General features: G+C 38.8%; 2 protein-coding genes across 3 annotated transcripts in view; one reads left to right on the forward strand and one right to left on the reverse strand.

The window, feature by feature from the left end:
• The window catches only part of Skic3 (SKI3 subunit of superkiller complex), a 77,449-nt gene extending 74,845 nt beyond the window's left edge, over nt 1–2,604 (reverse strand). Inside the window, exon 1 of one of the 2 annotated variants that reach the window (XM_003479446.5) lies at nt 2,461–2,604. In XM_003479446.5, coding sequence (XP_003479494.3) covers nt 2,461–2,486 — 26 coding nt within the window. In that variant the 5' untranslated portion in view covers nt 2,487–2,604. The remainder of the gene's footprint in view (nt 1–2,460) is intronic. The other variant, XM_063245364.1, reaches the window with a different exon arrangement.
• A 58-nt stretch (nt 2,605–2,662) lies between these two features.
• The window catches only part of Arsk (arylsulfatase family member K), a 35,237-nt gene continuing 12,654 nt past the window's right edge, over nt 2,663–25,245 (forward strand). Inside the window, exons 1-4 of the mRNA XM_003479445.5 lie at nt 2,663–2,958; nt 7,313–7,442; nt 10,250–10,409; nt 24,886–25,168. Of these exons, the coding sequence (XP_003479493.2) occupies nt 2,818–2,958; nt 7,313–7,442; nt 10,250–10,409; nt 24,886–25,168 (714 nt within the window). The 5' untranslated portion in view covers nt 2,663–2,817. The remainder of the gene's footprint in view (nt 2,959–7,312; nt 7,443–10,249; nt 10,410–24,885; nt 25,169–25,245) is intronic.

Consider the following 25,245-nt stretch of genomic DNA (forward strand, 5'->3'; position numbering starts at 1 on the left):
TTTACTAAAACAAGCAATCTTTAACCTAGGAATCTTTCATTGACCACTTAAAGATACATATGGATAATGGAGCCTTTTATGGGTTAAATACTCCAAAAATTTTTCTGTTGAAGTTTAATCCCCAGTACTTCAGAATATCACAATATATGGCGACCACAAAGGTAGGCAAGGCTAATAACGTCCTTTGGGTAGTCTCTAATCTAGTCTGTTATTCCCAAATCTGAATCTACCAAGGATGCACATACACAGAAGAAAGACTATGTGAAGCACAATGAGAAGATGGCCATCTGTAAGACAAGAGGTCAAACACCAGATTTGAGACTCCTAGGATCCAGAACCATAAAAAAAGAAACGCTTGCTGTATAAGTCACCCAATCTGTGACACAGCCCTTACAAACTAATACAAGCCCTATCCTCACTACAGCATAAGCATACATATGTGTGCAGACACAACAGTACCGTTTCTGATTTGTGAGTAGCAAAAATGAACGTTCAAAAGAAAGAGATCAAAACTATGAAAAAAACCCTAAAATTATATGATAACTAACTGAAGAAACTAAGAAAAGACTTTTTAAAAAAAGGAAAAAAAAAGGTAACTGGGAAGAGGAAATGGGGGAATGACAGTTCCAAGGGAGAGATTATCCACATAAAAGTGAAAAAGAATGAATTAATGAATTTTTTTGTCTTTTTAAGACAGGGTCTCACTATGCAGTTCAGGTAGGACTTGAGCTCACTTTGTAGCCCAGGCTGGTCTTGAACTCACACTGATCCTGACTCAGCCTCCCAAGTGCTGGGATTACAGGTGTGAGCCACCACTCTGGCGAATTAATGAATGGTTAAAAGTAAAGTAAGATTGACTTCAACTCAAAATAAAAACTTGATACTTATATCCACATAAATTGGCTGCTCAAAGGAAGTGTGTTTCCCATAACTCAACATGAAAAAGCAAAGGCTGGACAAAGCCCTCGGCAAGAATGTTGTAAGGCAAATTGGTTGTGAGCTGGGAGGTAGCACAGGACCTTACTAGATTCTTCCACAGCTCTGTCCCTGAGGCCTGAGATACCTATTCTGCTGCAATTCACTGCAGCATGTTCCTAATTAACACTGCCAAGGGCAGAAAAGTAAAAAAAAAAAAATTTCTTCTGTCATCCTGTGGTCAGAATAATGAATTGTAGAAACACAACCACGTAGAGTACACAAAGCTCACAGAACTGTATTACGGGAAGAAAAAAGTTAAATTTATAAGATTCTAAATGTCAATATTGTTTCTACAGTAAAGCGTGTTCTCCTTCTCAATTAATTTCAAAACAATTCTTGGAAACATACCCTATTCATCACAGAGTGTACCTGACTCTAAACTGTATTATCATTTTATGTAGGTTAGGTTTTGCCTCCCTTGATTATGAGGTCCGTGCGGATAGACTACTGTATTTTTGCACCTTCCCACAGATCTTTATCACAATGCCTAACAATTCTGCTTCACAATTAGTAAGGTCATTAGATCTGGAAGTTTTGTAATTAACCAGAAACAGGGTGTTTTTTAACAGCTAGTTAGGGCACAGACTGCTCCATTTCCAGTCCAGTGCAGACTGACTCCCTCTTTAACTCTGGACTATTTCATTTCCCGAGGTCTGTTTTCCTATCTGCAAAATGGTCAAAATGAGGATTATGGAAAATATTCCATGTAAAAGCACCTGAAACCCACAGGTGGTGAATAAATGCTTAGTAATAATTCCCGATACATCGGGTTATGTAAGTATTAAATATTAGAGTCTGCTCCTTATTGCAATTAATCAATTCACAATCTATCAGACATCACTACTAGTTTAATCTTTTTAAATAAATAATGCACCTCGTCCTTCTCCTGTCAACATATTAACAACGGCTAATGCGGCGTTGTACTTAATAACTGAACCTATAGGGAAGAAGCTGGCTTTCAGTCAGAAATCTACTTCTTCCAGAATTCTCCAAAGCAGCACCTGATTGTTCTGCAGCACAACCACGGTGTTCGAAACCCATTCAAGTAACAAGTCACAAGAACAACAATCCCTGCTCTGCAATCAGCACGTTCCAAAACGTTTTTCCTGTGCAAGGAACTAGTTATGCTTCTCTCAGGCTCAAACCTGAAACTTCTCCCCGGACCCCGCTCGGCACCCCACAGTAGCACAGTAAACCGGACTGCACAAGCAGAGAGAGACAGCACGGAAAGACAGGCTGGGGGTTGCTCGCGGAGCACGGGGGCAGAGCTTGTCCAGGCAGAGGCCCCAGAGACACACCCCACCCAACTTCAGTGACAGTGCGCCGCCACCTCCCGGTTCACGCTCTCCCCTGACGCTCAGCCACGCTGGCTCCACGCAAAACAAACCACCCACATCCACCTCGACCCGTTAGCCCTCAGAGTATCATTTCAATTGCCTTTATAGTACAAGTTCTGCAAAACCGATAGCCATCCAAACCCACCTGGGACAGATCCTGATAGCAATCATCAAGCCTGAAGCGAAAGCGCATGCGCATTTCCCAGGTGACTGGAAATTGCCCACGTGACTGGAAGGGGCTAGATGTACGGTACAAATACTCGGTATTCGATTGAAAAGACTTGCCGTAGTTTAGGATGGACATCCTTTGCGCATGTGTTCACGCTTCGCCTGCTGGGAAGTGTAGTTCCGGTGGTGAGGCTCTGTGTTAGTGTGCAAGCAATATTTGGAAACCTAACGTCAAAGTGTGGGAGAGGCTGCTTGATGGCCCCACCCTCCTCACAGCTGGAGGGAATTCCAGAGGAGGTGGGCTCGGCAGCCAGTTCTCTGAACTGCTGGACCCATGATGCTGCTGCGGCTGCGGCTGCTGTGGATGTTGATGATCTTGGCCTCGGCGGTGGCTGCTCCGGCCCGCGAGGCGGAGAGGCAGAGGCTGCAGGCAGCTCGGGCACCTAACGTGGTGCTGGTCGCCAGCGACTCCTTCGTAAGTCCGGGAGGGCGGGCAGGCGATGCTGTACAACCTAGGCTTCCAGAGACGCTTTCAAGCCTGCTTTGCCTAGAGGCACAGTTAGGAAACAGCATTTTAGTGTGAGGCCACGGATGCGCACAATAACACCACACACACACACACACACACACACACACACACACACACACACGCAGGAAGCAACAGGTTAGTGGCGTACATTCGAGTAGCAGCTTTTCAAATCTTTCATTTTTAAAATGCATTTTATTATATTTTATTAGTGCATTTTCAACATATTGACATTGAATGTGGTATTTCCATACATACATATAACATTAATTACAGCATACCCATCCCTCCTTATCCTCCTTAACACCTTTTTCCTTATTCTTCTTTTCTAATAGTAGTTTCCCTTCTGCTTTCACATCCCTTTTTCTTTTTTAGATTGCACATAAAAAGAAAACATGACGGTTGTCTTTGAATCTGGCTTGTTTTGTTTAATATGATGATCTTTGGCCTCATCCATTTTCCTCCAAATAACATAATTTTGTTCTTGTTTACGACTGAATAATACTCTATACACAAACACAGAGAGATTCACAAACATATCACATTTCCTTTATCAATTTGCAGGAATTAACAGTTGGAAAATTAAGCTGGGTGTAGTGGCAAACGCCTGTAATCCCAGCACTCAGGAGGCTGAGGCAGGAGAATTGTTTAGTTCCAGACCATCCTGGCTGCAAAGTGAGCCCAAAGCCAGCTTGAACTTCATAGTGAGACCGGTCTCAAAAACACACACACAAAAAAAAGTTGGAAGATCATACTGTATGCTTAAGTAGATTTACCCACAACTGCACGTTAACTTAATTAATATCTGAAAATCAGTTACTCTAATATAGCAGGTTAACTGAGTAAACAACAGAACACTTGTCATTATCTCAATAGGTGTAGAAAAAAGCATTTTTTAAGATTCAGTAGCTCTTCAACCAAGTGGAAATAGAAGGGAACTTTCTCAACCTAGTAAAGGATATTTACAGAAAAAAAAAGAGACATAATATTATACTTAATGCTAAAACATTAAATGTTAGAAAGATAAGACAAATATTGTTCTCACCACTTCTGTTCAGACTGTACTGAAGGTTCTAGCCAGAGAAATACACAAGAACATGAAAAAAAAAATGGCCCACATTTGAAAAGATAGGTACTTGCAGCAATCTTGTGTCTAGGATCCTAAGGAATGTACCTCAAAAGCACTGAATAATAAATTAAAAAGATTACAGGAAATGATCAATATACAAAATCAGCTAAAATCAGCTAAATTGCTATATACACTTAATTTATCAACAAACTTAAAATTAAGAAAACAGATCTACTTAAAATAGCAAAATAATGGAATGAAATAATTAGGGATAAGTATCTGAAAGCTACAAAACATTTTTGAAAGAAATTTAAAAACCTCCATGTTAAGACATCCACATTCATGGAATAAAAGGTTTAATATTGTTAATATAACAATGCCAACCCAATTGATCTACAGATTCAGTGCAGTCCCTGTCAAACTCTATGACTTTTTTGCAGAATAGAAAACTCATTCTAAAATTCATGTGAAAATTGAAAGAACCCCAGCTAGCAAAAAAAAAATTGAAAAAGAACAAAATTAGAAGACTACTGCCTAATTTCAAAGCTTGTGACAATAAGTAATCAAGATAGGCTGTTATTCAAATAAAGATAGATCACTGAAATGTATGTTAAGGTACAAAAATCAAAATAGTGTGTTACTGGCATAAAGATAGGTTTACAGATCAATGAAATAGATTTGAAAGTAAATTCTCATAATAGCTTGGCGTGGTAGCTAACCCTTGTAATTCCAGCACTTGGGAGGCTGAGGCAGGAGGATCCTTAGGAGTTTGAAACTAGCCCCGGCTACACAGTGAGCTCAGAGCCAGCATAGTGAGACCCTGTCTCAAAAAGATGAAAAAGAAACTTGGGGTTTAGCTCAGCGGTGTGTAAGGGTCTCCTTGGCAAACACAAGGTTGTGAGTTCAATCCCCAGTACCAAAAAAGAAAAAAAAAAAGATGAAAAAAAGATTATTCTTTTCCTATTAAATGGTCATACACCCTTATATCCTTGTTACAAATCATTTTATTATGAGCTTTGAGCTCACTTTGTAGCCCAGGCTGGTCTTGAATTTTCAATAAATCTCCTGCCTCCGCCTCCCAAGTACTGGGATTACGGTTTTGAGCTACCACGCTAAGCTTTTTTTTTTTTTTTTTTAAACAGGGCCTTGCTATGTAGTTCAGGCTGGCCTTAAACTCACTATGGAACTCAGGCTGGCCCCAAATTGGAGGTGCTCCTCCTGCCTCAACCTCCAGGGTGCTAAGATTATAGCTATGCGCCACCATACTTGGCAAGAATAATCTTTTAAAAAATGATTCTATGAAAACTAAAAAGCACATGAAAAATAATGAAGTTGAACCCTGCCTTCCACCACAGATAAAAAAATTAATCAAATGTTATAAGCTAAAATAAAATTCTTACAAGAAACCATTGTTAAAATCTCTGTAATTTTGGATTATAAATTTTTTTTTTTGTCTTTTTATTGGTACTGGGGATCAAACTCATGACTGCCAATTTGCAAGGCAGGCGCTTATGCCGCTGAGCTAAACCTCCAGCCCCCTGGATTATAAATTTTTTAAAATGGGTGAAAGATCTGATTATACATTTGTCTCTGGAAGATACACAGATGGCAAATAAGCACATGACAAGATGCTCAATGCCATTACTCATAAGGAAAATGTACATCAAACCACAGTGTGATACCAGTTCATACCCATGAGGATGGTTATGATAAAAAGATAGAGTAACCAGAGTTGTAGAAGAATAGAGAGGAATTGGGGCTCTCATACTCTGCTGGTGGGAATGTAAAATGGTGCAGCCACTCTGGAAAAGAGTTTGGCAGTTTCTCCAAACTCTTTGAAGCCATGGAGTTACCCTAGATAGATAGCCAAGAAAAACAGAAACAGAGTCCACATTAACACTTGTACGTGAATGTTCCTAGTAATATTATACTTGTATGTGAAAAGTGGAAACAACCCAAATGTCCATCAACTGATAAATGGATACAGTTTGGTAATATTATTTAGCAATAAAAGAAAAAAATGCAGAGCTGCGGGTGTCACTCTGTGTTACAGCATTTGCCTGACATGTGTGAGACCCTGGGCTTGACCCTCAGCACAAGAAAGAAAAAGGGGAGACAGAAAAGGGGGAGAGTTCATCCTACAATGTGGCTGAAACCTAGAAAGCTCTGTGCTGAGTAAAAGAACCTCGTCATAAATGACACATTTTTATGTGAGTCCTTTTATATGCAGTGTTCGGAGAAAGCAAATATATACAGACAGGAATAGTGGTTGTCTTGGGTTTGGGAGAGAAGAGGGTTATAGCTAAGGAATACAGGGGTTCTTTTGGAGATGGCAATAAGATTCTAAAAGTGTGATGTTTGCCCAATTTACTGAATACAGTAAAAACCACCAAATCATACACCTTGAATGAGTAAGTTTTATGTGAATTATATCACATAAATAATAAACCCAGTTTCTAAAAAGAAAGATAATAAACACTTCTACCAAGTCTTAAGGTACAGAGGCAATCTCTGAATCCACACGTCAGCAACCACGTGCCCCCTCCCCACCTCTGCACCCACATTGGTTTTAGTGTTGGTGAAGTTTCAGGGTAGGGGGAGGGGACAGGGATGTCCATGCAGGATCTTGTGGGAAATCCTTCTGCCTGACTCAGAACTAAGAATACTGCTAGCAGTCTCACCTTAGCAGATATAACAGTTACTGTTGGGTTCTGTCATTAGGCTGATGCATTGAAATCACAGCAGTTCTGGATCTCCCTGGCCCAGAATCAAGAGCAGTAGCTAAGCTGTGACTCAGAGTTACTTCAGGATGGTTCAGGGGCAATCAGCAATCGCTATGTATCAGGGCTTTTCAAAGCACTTACTGTAACTATTCGTGGTTTATTTCCCAGTGTACTTTTTCCTCACTGAACATACTTTAGGCTTCTTAGGAGCAGGACTTTATTTTATTCAGTATTGTAGGCTCAGATCTTACATAATGCCTAACACAGAGTTTATACTTAATGAGTATTTGTAGAGTTAGTCCATCATTCCCCAAAAGAACTTTCCAGAAGCCCTTCTGTGTTGAATTCTGTGTATCTATACACTAAATATGAATAACACTCTGTACTTCTTTTATCTTTCATAAAACTGTATTGGGATCTTTTGCTATTGTGAATTTTAAGGTTAAAATTAAAGAAAATAATTTTCTTGTCTTGTAGTGCCATCAGTGTTGATGAAATGTCTTTATTCCAGGACGGAAGACTAACGTTTCATCCAGGAAGTCAAGTGGTGAAACTTCCTTTTATCAACTTCATGAAAACACACGGCACTTCCTTTCTGAATGCCTACACAAACTCTCCAATCTGCTGCCCATCACGCGCAGGTATAAATATGCTTAGAGTTAATGGAAAAAAGTGGCTACACCGGAAATACATTCAGAGTTAGAAAACTATACCCAAAAGCTAGGTAGGAAAGTTATATTTGAGACCTAAATTCTTAACGTTGGACATGTGTGGTGTCAAGTATGGGTTAAATATTGAGGTTATTATAATTCCTAGTTCTTTTAGGAGTAGAAATTTTTATCACTGCCTAGAATGCTATCTAGTTCATATGTTACTGTTTCATTTCCTTATAATTGGTGACTAAGAATCTTTTGACTATTGAAGCACATGAGGAAATAATTATAGTTTCTAGAACAGCTCTATTTCCAAGGAAACTTTTTAGTAAGGGTATAGGGAAGGCTTCTGTGGACTTTAAAATTCAAGACTGAAGTTTTACAAAGTATTTCAGACTATTTATTTTATTTTTCTCTTCATCCTCAGTCCATTTCTATCAGGAATTTAATTGTTCACTAAGTTAACAAAGAGACATAGTTTTAATGGCCAAATATCAGTGAAATTAAGCCATGAGTAATAAATAAAAGAGGTAAAACTGTCACTTTTACAAATTCCATCTGTTGTCTGACAGTTGCTTTCCCCTTTCTGTGCTCCTCTGGTCTACACTGGAGACCACAAGGAACACTATAAACAATTTGGTTTTGTGCGTAACTTACTGAGATGACATTCTGTGATTTCAGTCATAAGTTCTTTCACCTGTGACTTCTGTGGGCACTAGAATCACCAATGGTTAAAGGAAATCTAAACTTTTTAAAATATAAAGTATATCAATATTTCAGTGAGGAAGAACCAAGCACATTTAAAAACATGTTATGCTAATTTCATCCCATACTAAATCGGACTAGGGAGAGGTAAAAGTGTGGGATCTACTCTACATGAACTGTATCAACTAAGTCATTCAGTTGATGTCTTGGTTACTTTTCTCTCATTGCTGAGACAAAATACTTGATGCTCCAAATGAAGGAAGGAAAGGTTTATTTAGATTACAGTTTTTGGAGATTTCAATCCATACTCTACTGGTTGCAAGGCAGAGTGGCATGGCTGAAGGGCAGCCATTCATGTCAGCCACAAGAGACAAGAGCATAAAGGTCAAAATGGAAAAGCACACCTCCTTCCCTCCCTTTTACTGTTTGCGGGCTCCCCACCGCTGGGCAGGTGCAGCACTCGCATTGCCAACCCCAGTGCTAGACAATGAATCAATCACAAATGCAAGATTCAGCCACCTTCATGACTGCATGAGGCTTTGGGGGGACATCCAAACACAAACCATAGCAGCTGACTTGTCTGCAAAATGCTGCATCCCTCACAGCATATACAGCATTAGTTGAAATAATATATAAAAATGTGGTCAGTGAACTCTAAAGGTAAGTGAATGAACTCAGCAATGGTAAGGGATGTCTGTCCTGGAAGAGGTATATTTTGAAGAGTTTGAGCAAAGAGAAGGAATAATAATCATAGAAGTGAATGCGTCACATTCTTACTGTGTATCTGGCAGTGTTCTAAGCCATTACATGTATTTATTTATATAATCCTCATAAAATTTCCATATGATAGATCCTGTAGTTATCCCCATTTTGCAGACAAAAATCTCAATAACTGATATTATTGGGATTCAAAGCCAGGTAAGTCCTCATCCCACCTCTCAGCATTTTCTTAGATGAAAACAGAAAACTTATTGCAATTTACTATGTATGTATATAGAAATGAGGAAGGGGAAAACTTTTTGAATAAAAACCAGAGAATGAGAGCAGAGGCCTACTGAACTCAAGTTTTTTGTGACAGTGAAAGGACAAGGAAAAGGGAAATCCTGGGGCGAGGAGGTCTGTGCTTCAACTGATGTACGATTTAGAAAATTAACCAATAACTACTTAGAGATTGCTTTTGTGATTGAAAGAAGACCCTCACTTAAGCTGACCATAGCTTAAAAAGAAAGGACTTTCCTAACAATGAGGGAGAGATGGGATTCTCTGCAAGGGGCACAACATGTACAAAGGCCCTGAGACATTATAGCGCTCAGGAAGCCCCTGATCAGTGTTTCCCAGCATGACTCTGTGTTGGCAAGGGAGGGTTTGGGAGAAGCTTGAAAGAAAACAAAATAGCTAAGAATAAAAATTACTATGTTCCCTGTGAGAAAGAAAGAAGAAAGAAAAGAAAAAGACAGACCCCAAAGGCACTCAGGCCTTCTATTTAATTCCAGCTGTGTTTACCTTAAACAATTTAACCTGTCATCTTTGGTCAACTAACTCTTTTGTAAATGGAAATAGTAACTTTTTGCAGAGTTTTTCCACTGCTAAAATGAGGTGACAGTTGGAAATGTCTGCTGAATTCAACACTGAATTGGTCATCTTATCCATTGTGGAGGCAAAAATACCTGATACCTACAACTCAGAGAAGGAAAGCCTTACTTGAGCTCAATTTCAGAGACTTTGGTCCATGGTCACCTGGTGTCGAGGCAGAAGCATCATGGCAGAAAGTTGTGCTGGAGCAGGGCATTCGCTTGCTGGTGGCCAGGAAGCACAGCACAGGGAGGAGCGACAGGACCCAGATACAGCCCCCAAGCCACATCTCCATTAGCTACCCAGATACACTCAGAGGCAAGCTTTACTAATCTGCTAGGTCTCTTGTAATCCATGCATATCCACCATCGAGACAGACTGTCACAAGCACGCAATCAAGGTGCATCATATTCCAGAAGATGTGCTCAGCTCCTGAACTATGGTCCCCGAGTGATTGCCTTAATAAAGAAAACAAATGATTAAGTTTTACTTTAACCTCAATTTGTTTTTCTCCTCAGCTATGTGGAGTGGCCTCTTCACTCATTTAACACAATCCTGGAATAATTTTAAGGGTCTAGACCCAAATTATACAACATGGATGGATATCATGGAGAAGCATGGTTACCGAACACAGAAATTTGGGAAACTGGATTATACTTCAGGACATCACTCTGTTAGGTAAAGAATAAAACAAAAACCATCCCAGTAGGCCACCCACTGCTGTAACACGTATGTGTGCTCCGTTTTATTTTTTAACAATTTCCCACAAAGGTAAAAGTAAATCTCTTAATCCCTCAATTGTGTTTATTGGCTAAATCATTAGCTTTCTTTAATCTTCTTAAAATATTAAAATCACTAATAGGCTGGTAATTTTGTTCTTAAACATTAAAGGTTTAAAAATAGTATTTGTAAAATTGTTTAGCCTGTGATATATTTTTATTGAGTTTCCATTATGTTATGACTACTTATTACTCATTTTACAGTCTGTTTTTACAATCATAGTCATTTTTCTACTTGCCTTTGTAATTTTCCTCCAGCTTGAGTCTCTTGGAACTTTTCTTTGACTGTATAAAACCATAAAAATCAGGCAGCCCGTGTGGCTGCAGCATAGCTCAGTAGTAAAGTATGCGTTTTGAACATTGGGTTCACTCCCAGTGCAAATCAGTCAATTGGTTAATCACCTAGCCATTCACAGTGGTTTAGAAGAGAGGACTAAAATTTGATTGCCTAATTTTGACACATCTAAGTTAACTGAATTTTAATTTCTTTGGTGCAAAGATTAAATATTTTGTGCAGAAAAGAGCTAATGTAGCAGGCCTGAGACTGTTAACTTCAGAAATGCCTGCTTGCAAAGGGGACCCTTTGCTGGCATCTGGAAACATGATTTTGGGGATGTTCCCACTGTTCCCTAACTGATCAGACTGTGTGCCCGCAGTGTTTGTGCAGTGTGGGTTATGCTGAATGCCTCCTTTCTGGGATTTTGATGTGGGGCAGGCAGAGGGTGCCTGGATGATTGGTGATGATCAGCCTGGGTACTGAGTCTGAGGGGTACAGACCAATCCTGGCCTGTGTTGTCCCAACTCCATGCTAGAAGAATGAAATGTGTCCTTTACAGCTCACTTGGAACCATGTGACTGATTCCACTGGGCTTCACCTTAAATACTGTTGCCTATCACTTTAGATCTAGACTGTCCTTCAGTATCTTATGTGTTAAGAAGGTGGACTTTTGGGAGGTGACTGGATCACATGGGATGCTGTCACTGAAGAATCCATAGCTGACTTGCTTTTAGGCAGTGGGACCTGGTTGGAAGAGATGGTTCACTCCTCTGGAAGGTGAATGTCCTATGGCAAGGTGCCTCTCCCTCCCTCACTTCTCCCTTCTCTGCTTCCTGCTCACCATGATGCGAGCAACTTTCCTCTGCCCAGGCCCTTTCCCATTTCTTGTTTGCCTGGGAGCCAGCCAACCGTGGAGTAAAACTATGAACCCAAATAAACTTCGCCTCCTTGAAGTTGTAAATGTGCGGGATTGTATCCCAGGGACAAGAATGTGACTAAAAGAAACACCTTTTCCTTTTGATGATTTTTCTATGCATTCTTTTATGTCCTAAATTACATTTGTGAGTACAACTATATTTGAGACCTGCAGTTCATTGTAGCAAGCTTGAGTGTGACCCCAACCCTTGTGACACACAGAATTAACATTCTGTTTCCTCTTTCTTGCTTTGCAAGTACTAATGAGGGTGATTTGTAGCAATAGTTGATAATGATACTAATGACAATAACAAGAAAAATCAAATGTACTAAAAACAGTGGTGAGTACAGTGAGTTGAATAGTGTTCCATGACCATCTGGAGCTTCTGGATATGACTATTTATTTGGATTGTAACTAGTTAAGGATTTCAAATGGCACAACCTGGGCCAGAGGTGCACCCTAAATCCAAGGCTGCTCTCTTTATTAGAGAAGGAGAAAGGACAGAGGTGAACAAAGAGGACAGTGTGAGGACAAGGCTGGAGATTAAAGTGGCAAAGGTGTAAGCGAGAGACTGAAAACTTCTTAGGAGTCCTTATAAACAGGGAAGAAGAAGGAAGAATTTAAGCAGAGAGACTTCTCAAGAGTCTGCTGGCACCTCAGTTTCAGACTGCTGTCCTCCAGAACTGCCAGAGGACACATTGCTAATACTTGAAGCCACCCAGTTGGCGATCATTTGTTCTAGAAGCCGTAGCACACTAATATAGTTAAGTTTTGGGAAAACAAATTGTAAAACAATCTAAAATAATCAGAATGTTAAGCTTGTTCTTCTAGTTGATGTTAAATGTCTTTCCTAATCTGTCTTCAAAAATCCAAAAAAGTGAGGCACAGTGGCAAACACCTGTAATCATACCACTTTGGGAGGCTGAGGCAGGAGGATCACAAGCTGGAATTCAGCCTGGGCAACCTAGCAATTTAACAAACCCTGTCTCAGAATTAAAAAGGACTGGTGGGCTGGAGATTTAGCTCAGTGGTACAAGCACCTGCCTGGCAATCGCAAGGCCATGAGTTCAATCCCTAGCACCAAAAAAAAAGAGTTTACAAAAAAGGACTGGGGATTTAGCTCAGTGACAGTACTGAATTCAGTCCCTGATACAGAGAAAAGAAGGTGATATGAAAGATCAGAAGTGATCCAAACATTTACACACACACACACACACCCGTTGTCTTATGTATCCTCAAATGGTGTCACTTTGGCCTCTAAAATATTTCTCCAATTTACTCTGTTTGTTTTGAGATAGTGTCTCACTGTGTAATTCAGGCTGACCTTGAACTGACTGTGTGGTACAGACTGGCCTCAAACTCCTGCCTCGGCCTCCCAAGTGGTGGGATTGGAGGCATATACCGCCACCTGGCCTCCAATTTTTTCTCTTATCATCTCTGTAAAGCTACTGGCTGTCATCTCTTGGCTCAAGTATTGAAATTACCTGGCTCATATTCTACCGGCAGCCTTGGTGATCTTCTTAACACACACATCTGACCAATCACATGATTTACCTGTTTAAATCTTTCAGTGGTTTTTCTCTTAAGGTTAATTAAAATTCCAAATCCATGATACAGTTAAAAGACCCTACATGATCCGACATCTGCCACTGCCATGCCACTATCTCTGCCCCTGAGTTTGTACCTGATCTTTTTAAAAGATCCTTAATATGCTTCCTGGACTTAAGCTAATGCCTTTGTGCAAAATTCTTACCGCATTCAGCCTTGGGATTGTAACAGAAAGAAAGGGACAGAGAATGATGTATAGTGGAGGGACAGGGGCTTTGAGTCCATCAGAGGAGAATGAGATCCAGCTTGACTGCTCTAGGATCCTTGAAACCATAATCACGTTTCTTGACTTCCCTGTCACTGTTCTTATCTGTAAATTGGGACAAATAATATCTACCTCACTGGATGACTGAGTTTTATCCGAGTTAACATAAGGAAACATAACTGCCCCTGGGCATGGTGATGCAAACATGTAATCTCAGCATTTCTGAAGGCTGAGGCAGGAAGAGTGCAAGTTTGAGCACAGCCTGGACAATTGAGCAAGACATTGCTTCAAAATGAAAAAAATCTGGAGATATAGATCAGGGTAAATGCCCTGAGTTCAAGCGTCAGTGAAACGTAAGCAAAAGGATTAAATAAGATATTATGGCATATGTAGCAGTGCCTGGCATAAAGTTATGTGATGAAAAATATTACTATAAAAGTGCACTTCACCAGAGTTATACTTAACATTTACATGATTCTTACTTTTCCAAAGTTGCTTGCATTTCTTATTATTTCATGAAGCCTCACATATTTCTCTTTAAAATCTTTCTCCTTTATATTTATGTACTTATTTTAATTGACATAAAAATACACACATTTATGGGCCATCACGACATATTGCAGTACATGTGTACACTGTGTAATGATCACAGCAGGTGAAGTTTATCTGTCTCCTCACAAATTTATCATTTATGGTGAGAACATTCAAAAGCCTTATAGCTTTTTAAAAAACTACATTGCACATTATTGTCGTCTGTAGTCATCGCACTGGTAAGAGAACACTAGAACATCTATTTAACTGTCATTCAGTATCAGTGGTCAGCTTCCTCCTTCCCTTGCTCCTTCTGGCCTCTGGTAACCACTGTTCTACTTCAGACTTATCCAGATTTCACCTGTTTATGTTCCACATAAGAGTAAGCTCGTGCACTCCTTGTCTTTCTGTGCCTGGATTATCTAGTTCCATCCATGGTGTCACAAATGACAAGATTTCATCCTTTTTGGCTGAAGAGTCTTCCATTGTGTAGACAGACATTCTCTTTACTGTCAGTTGGTAGATACTGAGGCTGTTTCAGTTTCTTGGCCATTGTGAATAATCCTTAATGAAGATGGGAGTACAGGTGTGTCTATGGTGCAAGGTTGCTATATCACATGGCAATTGATTTTTAATTTCAAGGGAGGCTTCCATATTGTCTGCTATCCTGGCTGCATTAATTTACTCTGTGACCAACATTTTGCCCACATCCACACCCATACTTGACATGTTTTGTCTTTTTTGACATGCCATCCTAACTGGGATGAGGTGATGTTCACTGTGGTTTCTACTTTTCCCTGATGATTAGTGATGCTAAGATTTTTCATATACCTATTGACCAACTGTGTGTCTTCTTTTGAGAAATGTCTATTTAGGTCTCTGGCCCATTTTCAATTGGATTGTATGGGTTTTTGCGATTGATATGAGTTCTTACATATCCTGAATCCTTTTCAGATAGATAGCGAGCAAATATTTTTTCCCAGTTTGTTCTTCACCCCATCTCTTTTTCTGTGCAAAAGCTTTTTAATTTGATAGTCTTATTTTTATCTATTTTTGCTTTTGTTTCCTGTGCTTTTGAAGTCTTATCCAAAATATTTTCTAATGGTTCTAATGTCCTGATGCATTTCTCTTGCTTTCCTCTTTTAATTTCATAGGTCATATCTTACCTTTAAGTGTTTAATCCATTTTGTGGGGGGTTTTTTTGTTTTGTTTTTTTTTTATTTAGGGAGAAAAAGGAAAAAAAAACAGAAAAAGGGTACAAGTAATACAAAATTTAAAAAATAAACAGTAAGAAATCACTAGTTAATAGTTACATATTCTCATCTTAGAAATAGTTGTTCAAGTTACAAAACTGAAGCATATAAAGAAGACCTTCAAACAGTGAGAGTGCAAACAGTTTTGTTTAATGACCCAAAAAACACTCAGTAATATGGTTATCTATCTTATACACTTAAACACATACACAGTTATAACTTTTAAGGAACTTTCTTTTCTTTTCGTTTGTACAAGACAATTACACATTTTGGGTTTTATTACTCCCACAGTTCTTATTACTTTTTTTGAAGAGAGTAAAACCAAATGCGACATATCAGAACAGAGTCAGTCAAATCAAAAGGATGGACATAATAGATAATGTAAAAACAAAATATAAGGTGATCAACAATGGTTACCATACTGCCTCTTGCTATTTTAAGAAGAATTGGCAGTTATAATAAAATTGAACTAAACAGTAAAGAATAAAACCAAAGCATTGGAGACATTACAGGATTTTAAAAGAAAATAATAGTCAACCAGAATGGGCGTCATAATGATTCTTATTTGTCTTCACAGTTATGCCTATACTTTCGAACTTGGTACTATCAAGCAAAGCAGAATAGAGGAAAATCAGTCAAAACAAGATGGTGAGGGCAATACAGGATTTCAAATCAAATTAATAGGAAATCAAAATAGGTTACTATAATGTATCCTGCTATTTTTATTTATTTTTCCCTTAATTAAAAAAATAAAAAGAAAAAATAAATAATTTTAAAAAGGGGGGATTGAGATAAAAGAGGGCATAACAACAGAACAGCGCAGGTCAAAACATAGCCATTTAAGCAAAATAGTGTTTCACCACAAGATATCCTGGCATAAAAATAGTTACCATAGTGTCTCTTTCCTTGAAATCTTTGAGTATAACTTCTTATACTGTAGTACTAAACATATCAAGACACTATAAAACCATTCAAGAGAATGACATTATTACAGGGTATTTAGAACCAATTAACAGAAAATGAACAATGATTTCTGTATAAACTCCTTGTCTATAAAAGTTTTGCTTATATTATCCTATATAATAAAATCCAGTAAGATACAACCTTTTAAGACCAGTGGAGACAGAAGAATACAAGTTTGATGGGACTTCAAAACAAGATGATACAAAATCAGCTCTAGCTATTATGATGTCTTGTTTTCTCCAAAATAGCTGTTCCTACCTTCCGATCTTCTCTGCCTCATTTCTGTTGAGCTCTTTTTCTGTCATTTGTTGTCAGTTTGTCTTCTTCATTTCGTTTTCTGCTCCATTCATTGTGGCCTCTCTGCCACTATTTCTGGAATCGTGGTATTTTCCTTTTTTAGACTATCCTGCAGTATTCTCTATAGAGTTGAATTGGTGGTTGCAAATTCCCCTAGTTCCTCTTTATCCTGGAAGCACCTTGTTTTTCCATCAATTTCTAGGGACAGTTGTGCAGGATATATCAATCTTGGTTGGAGGTTATCATCTTTCAAAGCTTGAATTATTTCCCCCCATGCTCTTCGTGATTTGATGGTTTGTGCAGAGAAGTATGCTGTAATTCTGATGGGTGTTCCCTTGTAAGTGATCTGTTTCTTGTCTCTGATGGCTTTTAATATTCTGTTCTTATATTGGATTTCTGGAATTTTGATTATTATATACCTGGGTATAGCTCTGTTTGGGTTGTAGGTGGCTGGAGTCCTGTATGCCTCATACATCTGAGTATCTTTACCATTTGCTAAATTAGGGAAATTCTCTTGGATTATTTCTGTGAATATCTTTTGTAGTCCATTTGTTTGTGACCCCACTTCTTCTCTTATGTTCTTAATTCTTAAGTTATAGATCCTCTTATCATCTTCTAGCTTTTGTATTGTTGCTGTTTGTTTTTTTGTTGTTTTTAAGTTTTTCATTTCATGCTCCCATATTACAAATCTGCCCTCCAGTTCAGATAACCTGTCCTTAGTTTCTTTCAAGCTGTTATGCCAGTTTTTGATAGAGTTTTTAGTTTCCTGGTAATCTCTTTGAACCTGCTTTACATATTCTATGTTTTCTCTATCTTCTCCATCAAACAATTCTCCCTTTTTTTTCTGTTCTTCTATTCTACCATCTGTTTTTTCTTGGGCGTGCTTAGCATTTCTCTAACTATCCTGCTTATGTCTTGTTTCAGGTCATTAATAACTTCATTCCTGAACTCATCTATGAGGCTCTGGAGATAGCACTTTATGTCTATTGGTGCTGTGTGTGCTATTGCATGTTTCTCAGGATTGGGGGCCCAGGACCCTTTCTTGTTGCTCCCTCTTCCCATATTCTTTGTTCCTTATATTTAAGCGCTTATAGGAGGCCCAGCTTCCTTCCCTGTCAGCCAAAGTCTGTTTGAATTGCACCAGCTAGGTGTTCCCACCCACCGCAGTGCACCAGGGAGACACAGACCTGGGCAGTCTATGCTGGGCCTGCCCCTCCAGGTCAACCTACCGAAGGCTTCACCGCTAGGGTGCACCTCCAGGCGCTGGGACCTGAGTTGGGCTAGCCTATCGGGTCTCAGCTAGCAGAGTCTCACAGGCCAGGCACTTCCCATCAATCCCACTTGAGAGGGGGATATGTGACTAAAGTCACTGCAGCATCTCATTCTGGGAAGTCTGCCTGGATCCCAGTATGTCCTCCGCTGAAGCCTTCTTCTCTATGGAAGGAACCCGATTCGCTCACTCACCACAGGTTGATGCAGGGCACCTGGCCAGTCCCGCTCCTAACTCCTTCCAATGCTTCCCACTCTCCGAGCTTTCGTGCCTCTCTCCCTGCTGTGCCGACTGGGACGCAACAGCGGCTGCAGGTAATTCAAATCGCAGTTTCCAGTAGCGCAGGGTCCAGCTTCCATGCTGAGACCTTATCTGTTCCTGCTGTATCACCAGAATTGCATTTCCAGTTGGTTTCTCTTAATTTAGTTCTTTCCTGAGTCAGCAAAGAATATCCCCCCTTGCCTAGGACTTCCTGCCCAGCACCATTCCTGGATTTCAAGTGCAGTTTCTCAGAGAGCCTCCGAGGCTGCTGCTATCTATCTGCCATGTTCTTCCAGACCCCCATTTAATATGTTATGAGTTGTAAAGACATTCTTCTTTTTAAAGAAGCCAATACAAAACTGGAGATACCTACTCATATTGTCTTGTTTGAAATTATTTCCTTAGTCAATCCAGTGATTAAAATTAAATCAAATACATGAGCTTAAATATCACATGATTTCTCTTATATGAGAAACTCAAATATAAATAAAGAGCAAAGGAAACAGCAAGATAGATCTTTTGCAGAAGGGAAGGGGACCGAGAGATGGAGGCGAGGGAGAGAAGGGAATGAAAAAAAGAACTAATATGTCATGCACAAGTGCCAGCTCCTCATTGTGAATATGATCATTATGTACTACAGATGTGCACTAATAAAAATTTAAAACTAAAACAGAATACCAAAAAACCTGTTTTAGCTCTTCCAAAAAATATCTAAAGTTACCCCTTTTAAATTATTTTTGTTTGTTTGTTTGTGGCAATACTCGGAATTAAACCCAAGGAGTGCTGAGCTATGTCCCCAGCTCTTTTTATTTTTTTTTTAATACTGAGTGACCCAGACTTAGACTCAGACTTAAGATCCTTCTGCTTTAGCCTCCTGAATAGCTGAGACTATAGGCATGTGCCACCATGCCTAACTAACTTTCATTCTTACATATAAAATGCTTAAATTATGACATGGTTTTTATTCCTTAGCAAGGAAGAGCAAGGTCCTTGTCTTCACTGATTGGTTCCTGTTTTCCAGGATAGTAGCAATACATCATAGGTACACAATTAAATGCTTAATGAATGAAAACATAATGTTGATCTACTTACAACATAATATTTCAAAAACATTAGTTTTTAACCCAGAACCATAGCACTTGTTCTTAGCTGAATATATATATATATATGAAATGTATTATATTTCATATATTAAATATTCAGTGTGTATTCAACTAAGCATATCTTGTTTTTAAATTTTTTAATGCTTTAAACATTATTAATTCTCAGTTCTTTCTTTGTCTTGTGGAATTCTAAAGTCAGTACAGGAAAAGAGCTACTTAGATGTTGATAGGCAGGATGTCACAGATTGTTTTCAGCATAATGATAGCTTGCAGAATTATTTTATTTACTCACCCTCTCATGAGAGCTTAAAAAATTGAAGTAAACTACTAGTTCTGTTTGTATAAGTGCTGCATGTACCCGAACAGCCATTTGGCTGACTAATAGGTCAAGTTTTCTATCTATCAGTAGTGTATCTGAAAATATTGCATGAATTATGATGAATTATCTTTCAAGTTGTTTTGTGTGAGTTTAAAAGTAGATTTCAGGGGGTAAAAGATCTCGATATCACACTTCATAAATAATGGCATTCAATGTTGCTGATAGATTGACTCTCAAATCAAAACTCAAGTTTTTATATACTCACCATTTAAGTTCTTCATTTCGCCTGCTTATATTCTATGCAGATTGCAAGTTTATTTAGTTTCTTACTGTAATCCTTCTGTCTTCAAATGATGCTTTTTTACTCACCCAGTATCATCCACCTATGTGTTCTTGCTCTGTGTAATATTCTGTGATGTATCAGGAGTTGTTCTATTTTGGTTTGGTTTGATTTTCTGTGGTCGTTCTGGGGACCGAATCCAGATTATCCTTGTTTCTTCCCGCAAGGTGCTGAACAGGTGTTGTTAGTACTACCCACCAAAACACTGCTCACTGAGTATAAGTTCATGAAAAAGTTATTTATCTACGTACTTAGAATCCTACTTTCAACAAATGAGCTTACCGTAGATGACTTTCAGAGTCCTTCCGTCCTGAAATCTGTCATTTCAGTGGAGCATCATTAAGTGGTTAGTGTTTGTGGCTGTGTGTCTGCCTCCTTCCCATGACATGCACTGCACTGATAATAGGTTTAAGTTCAAGTGAGCTGTATCTTTGTATCATGAGAGAAAACATTTGTAGTAAATTCATAGGGTATTTTGATCATTTTGCTTTAAGGTAAACCTGTTTTACCAGTGTATTCCCAATATCGAAACAAAGCAGTTTCACCCTCCCAGAGTTCATGTGACCATGTGTGGGGACAGATTTGGTTGACACCACTGTGGTCACCAGCATCGGATGAGAAAAGGCCAGCGTTGCTGCTAAGCAGCCTCCAGTGCACAGGCCAGCTCCTTCCTCCACAGAGAAATTCCGAGGCCCACAATGTCAGAAATGTGCAGCTAGAAGCCATGTGTAAGCAAGTATTCCCTATTCACCAGCACAGCGTACGAATGTCACGCAAAGGGACATTTAAATCCTAAGTTTATTCTTCCATCATCTGGAGAATCAGATCCACATGTAAATTAATATGTCAGTATTTTAGAACAAAGCCAAAGGAAAAACATGTTTACTTAAAAGTGTATAGAATTAGGAGGTAATTGATTTTATCGAGAAGAAATCCTAAAACTAGAATAATTTAATAAAGAAATTTAATATTAAGTAGTATTCCTTAAAATGCAAGACTAAAAGATGATCCTTACTTAAATTACAGAAGTAAGATCACATATTCGCAATATCCATTCAGCTAACATTTATTGCACCACCTGCTATGTTCTAGACAGTTATAGTATGTATTTTCTTACCAGTTAAAACACTAAGTCTCCAGTGTCATGAAACTTACATTCTAATGCTGTCAGAAGAGAAATTCAACAAACCACTGCCTTTTTTTTTTTTTCCTAGCTAAAAGTTTAAAACCTCAAATCACGTCCTCTGTCACTTCATCTCACCATTATAATTAGGTGTGTTCTCTGCTTGCGGAGCTTGATGTTGTTCTAAGCCAAGTCACGACAGGCAATTCTGAATCCTGTGAAACAGGAAAGAAAGAAAGGCCTGCTTCCAGAAGCAGAAATTCACTGCAGGCAAAACTAAGGCTGAACCTCCTGGCAAACAGCAAAGAGAAGCACAGGACTTTCTGCCTCCCAGGCCCCGGCCAAGCAGTAGGGGCTTACCAAACACAACCCCAGGGAGGGAGAGGGAGAGGGAGCCGGAGAACTCGGGAGGCTGGCCCAGAGCCTTCTTACCCTGCAGCCTAAGGCACACCTTTGCTTCTCCCATCCATCGCCACTACTATTTTATTCTAAAATACTGTATATTTGGGGTCATTTTTTCTCCATAATAAGTTTGTCTTATTCTTGTCCTTATAATGAAGGAAGATGCCATTGCTTTGGCTAGTTTTATTTTTTGGCAACTTAGTTTTTTTAGAACTGTCCACTTTATTATCTTTACTGAAATATAATATCTAAGCCAGCATGCATTAATCTTGGTACATCTCAGCATAACATTTTATGATAGTGGGTGAGTCTGAGAGTTTTGTTTTGTTTTGTTTTGTGCTCTCTAGAACCCTGATTTCTAATGACTAACAAGTTCTTGGCTAAAGCAGCCCAAGAAGGTACCTTCTGAGGGCTGCCTATCATAAATCTTATGTTACTTTCTCAGAATACACAAGTGATACTTCCAAGCCTGCAACCGAATTACTGTTCTTGGTTTTTTTTTCCATTTAACTGCTAAAGTTTAATGAAAGTTTAGCTGTGTGTAATGACACTTACCTATTTTTGCACCTTAAAATTGTGTTAGTTTTGTGGGAAACACATTTTTCTTAAGGGTATATATTTTTAATAAATATATCTTACAGTTAATAACATTTTTGATTTGTTGAACTCCACAGAAGATTTGGAGGCTCAGATGGAGACTATGATGATTTTTTGAAAATTTAAACACACACCCCTATATTTTGTGTATGTTGAGCATTTCCATTAATTAATGGAAAGTGATGTTCCCACTTGAATTTGCCAGGACTTACATGATACATTCAGTTAAAACAGTCTGTTTTTCTGAGTGATCATATGTAAGGAAGACAGATGACACTCCTGTAAATTAAAAGAAACATGTTTTTCTCATAACTTTCAGGGGAAAACATTCGTTAAGCAGGAGGCTGGATTCTCTTTTTCTGTTACAGTATATTTACTGATATTAGAAATTTGAGTGGGGAGAGATCTCCACAGAACTGCAAAAACCTGAGATAGTTATCTTTATTAGTCTTAGGAAGCTGAAGATTCATCTAGGCTCTGCTCTATGCAGAAAGAAAACTAATTTTCTCACAATCCATTTAATGTGTGCCTTACTGCAGATGTAACTGCTCAGTTAAATTCCCCCTGTGCTGTCCGGGACCGACTGTATCCAGCACTGCAGCAGAGCTTGGCACACTGGCACAGGAAACCCACACAGCAGTGGCATACATACAGATTTTCACAACAATTAGTTGATTAAGTGTTAGGTGATTTTATCTTCTGTTTGTATTACTGAGGAGTAAATCACAAGTTGTTTCATAAAGCAAAAAGAAAGCCATATTTGAGATCTAGCAATCATGATAAATCTAGGCCAACACTAATTTGATCTGAGTCATTTTACCTTTACGGTAACATGGGTGAAAAGAATCTCAGCAACATAGAGAGCAAATGCATTGGGAGAGGCACAAGCTTATTCCCAGAAAGGTTCAGTGAAGCCACACTGACTCACTGCTGTGGCAGAAGATGACAACCAGATGCCTTCAGTACTGTCACCCTTCGTGGCGAGAAGGTCTTCCCTTGAGTTGATCTAGATTTGTTCTAGTACTGGCCGTGGTGGCCCACACCTATAATCCTAACACATGGGAGGCTGAGAGAGGGAAGGAGGATGGCTGCGAGTTTGAGGCCTGCCTGGGCTACCACATGGGTTCAAGGCCAGCCTGGACTACACAGCAAGGCCCTATCTCAAAAAGATGAAAGAAAAAGAATCGCTCTTCACTACATCACAGTGTCCACCGGGTCATCAGTGGGCACAGTCAAGACAGCGATCTTGAGTTACTCCAGAGACAGGCAGCTTGCCCCTCCTGTAATAATTTCTCAGCCATATGTCCCCCCATAAAGCTCCTGGGCTGGAAAGAAAGCACTTTGGTCCCTGTACACTGTGTGTGAATCTCCACATGCTGATCATTCTTACCTTAACCTCCCTGAGTTCTACCCCAGATACTATTGGTGTCACAAACAGTGAGACTTCAGCAACATTGAAGCAAAAGACAGAAATTAATTCATATTGTTTTGATAGTGTAATGAATTTCACAAACTTTCTTACTTTAGGATTTCCCATCTGTTAGGATCAATAGAATCTGGTAAGATGTAATTCTGCTAAAATTCTAGTTCTTACTTTTATCAAAACACATTGAAAAATAGTTTTATTGTGGCTGCGTCTGTTTCTTTACCTCCCTTCAGCAGGTAGTTAAAAAAGAAGAATCTTTCATTTTGGCTCATTCTGTGTAGAGCATTATTTTCTATGGATTGAATTTCTCTTAAGTTGTAATATAAAATACTCTTTATTTGTGAGTTGGTATCAGATTTTTTAGAATGGATTCTAAATTGATAGGATATTGCATCTCAGGTAAAATTTACAAAAACAAACTTCTTAAAAATGTCCAGGACTGCTTCCTAAACAATTATGTTACTACATATATTTAAGTAAGAAGATCAAAAAGGCTAAGGACTTAGAGAAATTGAATTTACTGAATCATAACATAATCAGCTAATAAAATCTCTCTAGTTTATAACAGATAAGAACCTTGCATCACTGTTAGCTCAGTTCAGAGCATGGTTAAAATTGTTCTTTTAGGAAGATTTGTACTAATATCAAATGGAGAATTTTTCATGCCCATATCCTATATTGTGGGTAACTACTTTGAGGATGACATTATGCAATGTGTTAGCTATTGTTATTCTCCTATTATTTTGTGATGAAATTCTGTTTTGCCTTTTATCCATAAAATTTAAGAAACACTGTTCTTTTAATGACAAAAAATGGCGAGGCAAGGTGGCACATGACGGTCATCCTAGCACTTGGGAGGCTGAGGCAGGAGGATTACCAAGAGTTCAAGGCCAGTTTGGGCTACATAGCAAGTTGAAGGCCAGTGTGAACTACATAGTAAGACCCTGTCTCAAATTATTAATTAATTAATTTTAAAAATAGCTGGAAACAGTTTAAAACACAGACTTCAAAAGCATGAAGTATACAAATTTGATAGAGTTTTTAAAGTATTGAGATTTAATGATAATGATATGGATAGAACTGCTGTGTTATGATAACAGAAAAGAAAAACGTTAGGAAATCCAGTCATAAGGAAAAATAGTGGGGAACCTGAAACATTTTTGTTAAGCACCATAAGAAAAAGTTAACTGTTCTAAGTAACCTATCGTAGTTTTAAAGAATATGTAAGCAAATACTTTTTTTAAAAGCTGTTTCTTATTCATTTGTATAGCTCAATGTTTGTTCAGTTCTGGGGATCAAACCCAGGACCTGTGCACCCTAGGCCAGAACTGTGCTTCCAAGATATATCCCTAGCCCTCATAGCTTTCCAGTATAATTACTCTGAACTTATACGTGTTTTCCATGCTGCTTTCCTGTGTGTACGCTCAGTCCATATTTAAACTTCAGAAATGTCTTACAACCCACCTGTCTCTTTGCTCCCTCAGTAACCGTGTGGAAGCATGGACCAGGGATGTTGCTTTTTCACTCAGGCAAGAAGGCAGGCCGATGGTTGACCTTATCCCCGATAGGACTAAAGTGAGAGTGATGGAAAAGGACTGGAAGATTACAGACACGGCAGTTGACTGGTTACGAACAGAAGGAGTTAATAGCACGAAACCATTTGTTCTCTATTTGGGCTTAAATTTACCACACCCATACCCTTCACCATCCTCGGGGGAAAACTTTGGGTCTTCAACATTTCGCACCTCTCTTTATTGGCTTGAAAAAGTAAGTACGTTCTATAGGTTCTGCTCAAAAGCAGAAGTTAACATTGTATCTGTAGTTTATTGGTATTAGCTCATTTG

This window comes from Cavia porcellus, unplaced genomic scaffold (genome assembly GCF_034190915.1).
Source record: "Cavia porcellus strain 051 isolate PalLab524CR breed Dunkin Hartley unplaced genomic scaffold, mCavPor4.1 scaffold_2, whole genome shotgun sequence".
Taxonomy (NCBI): Eukaryota; Metazoa; Chordata; class Mammalia; order Rodentia; family Caviidae; genus Cavia; species Cavia porcellus.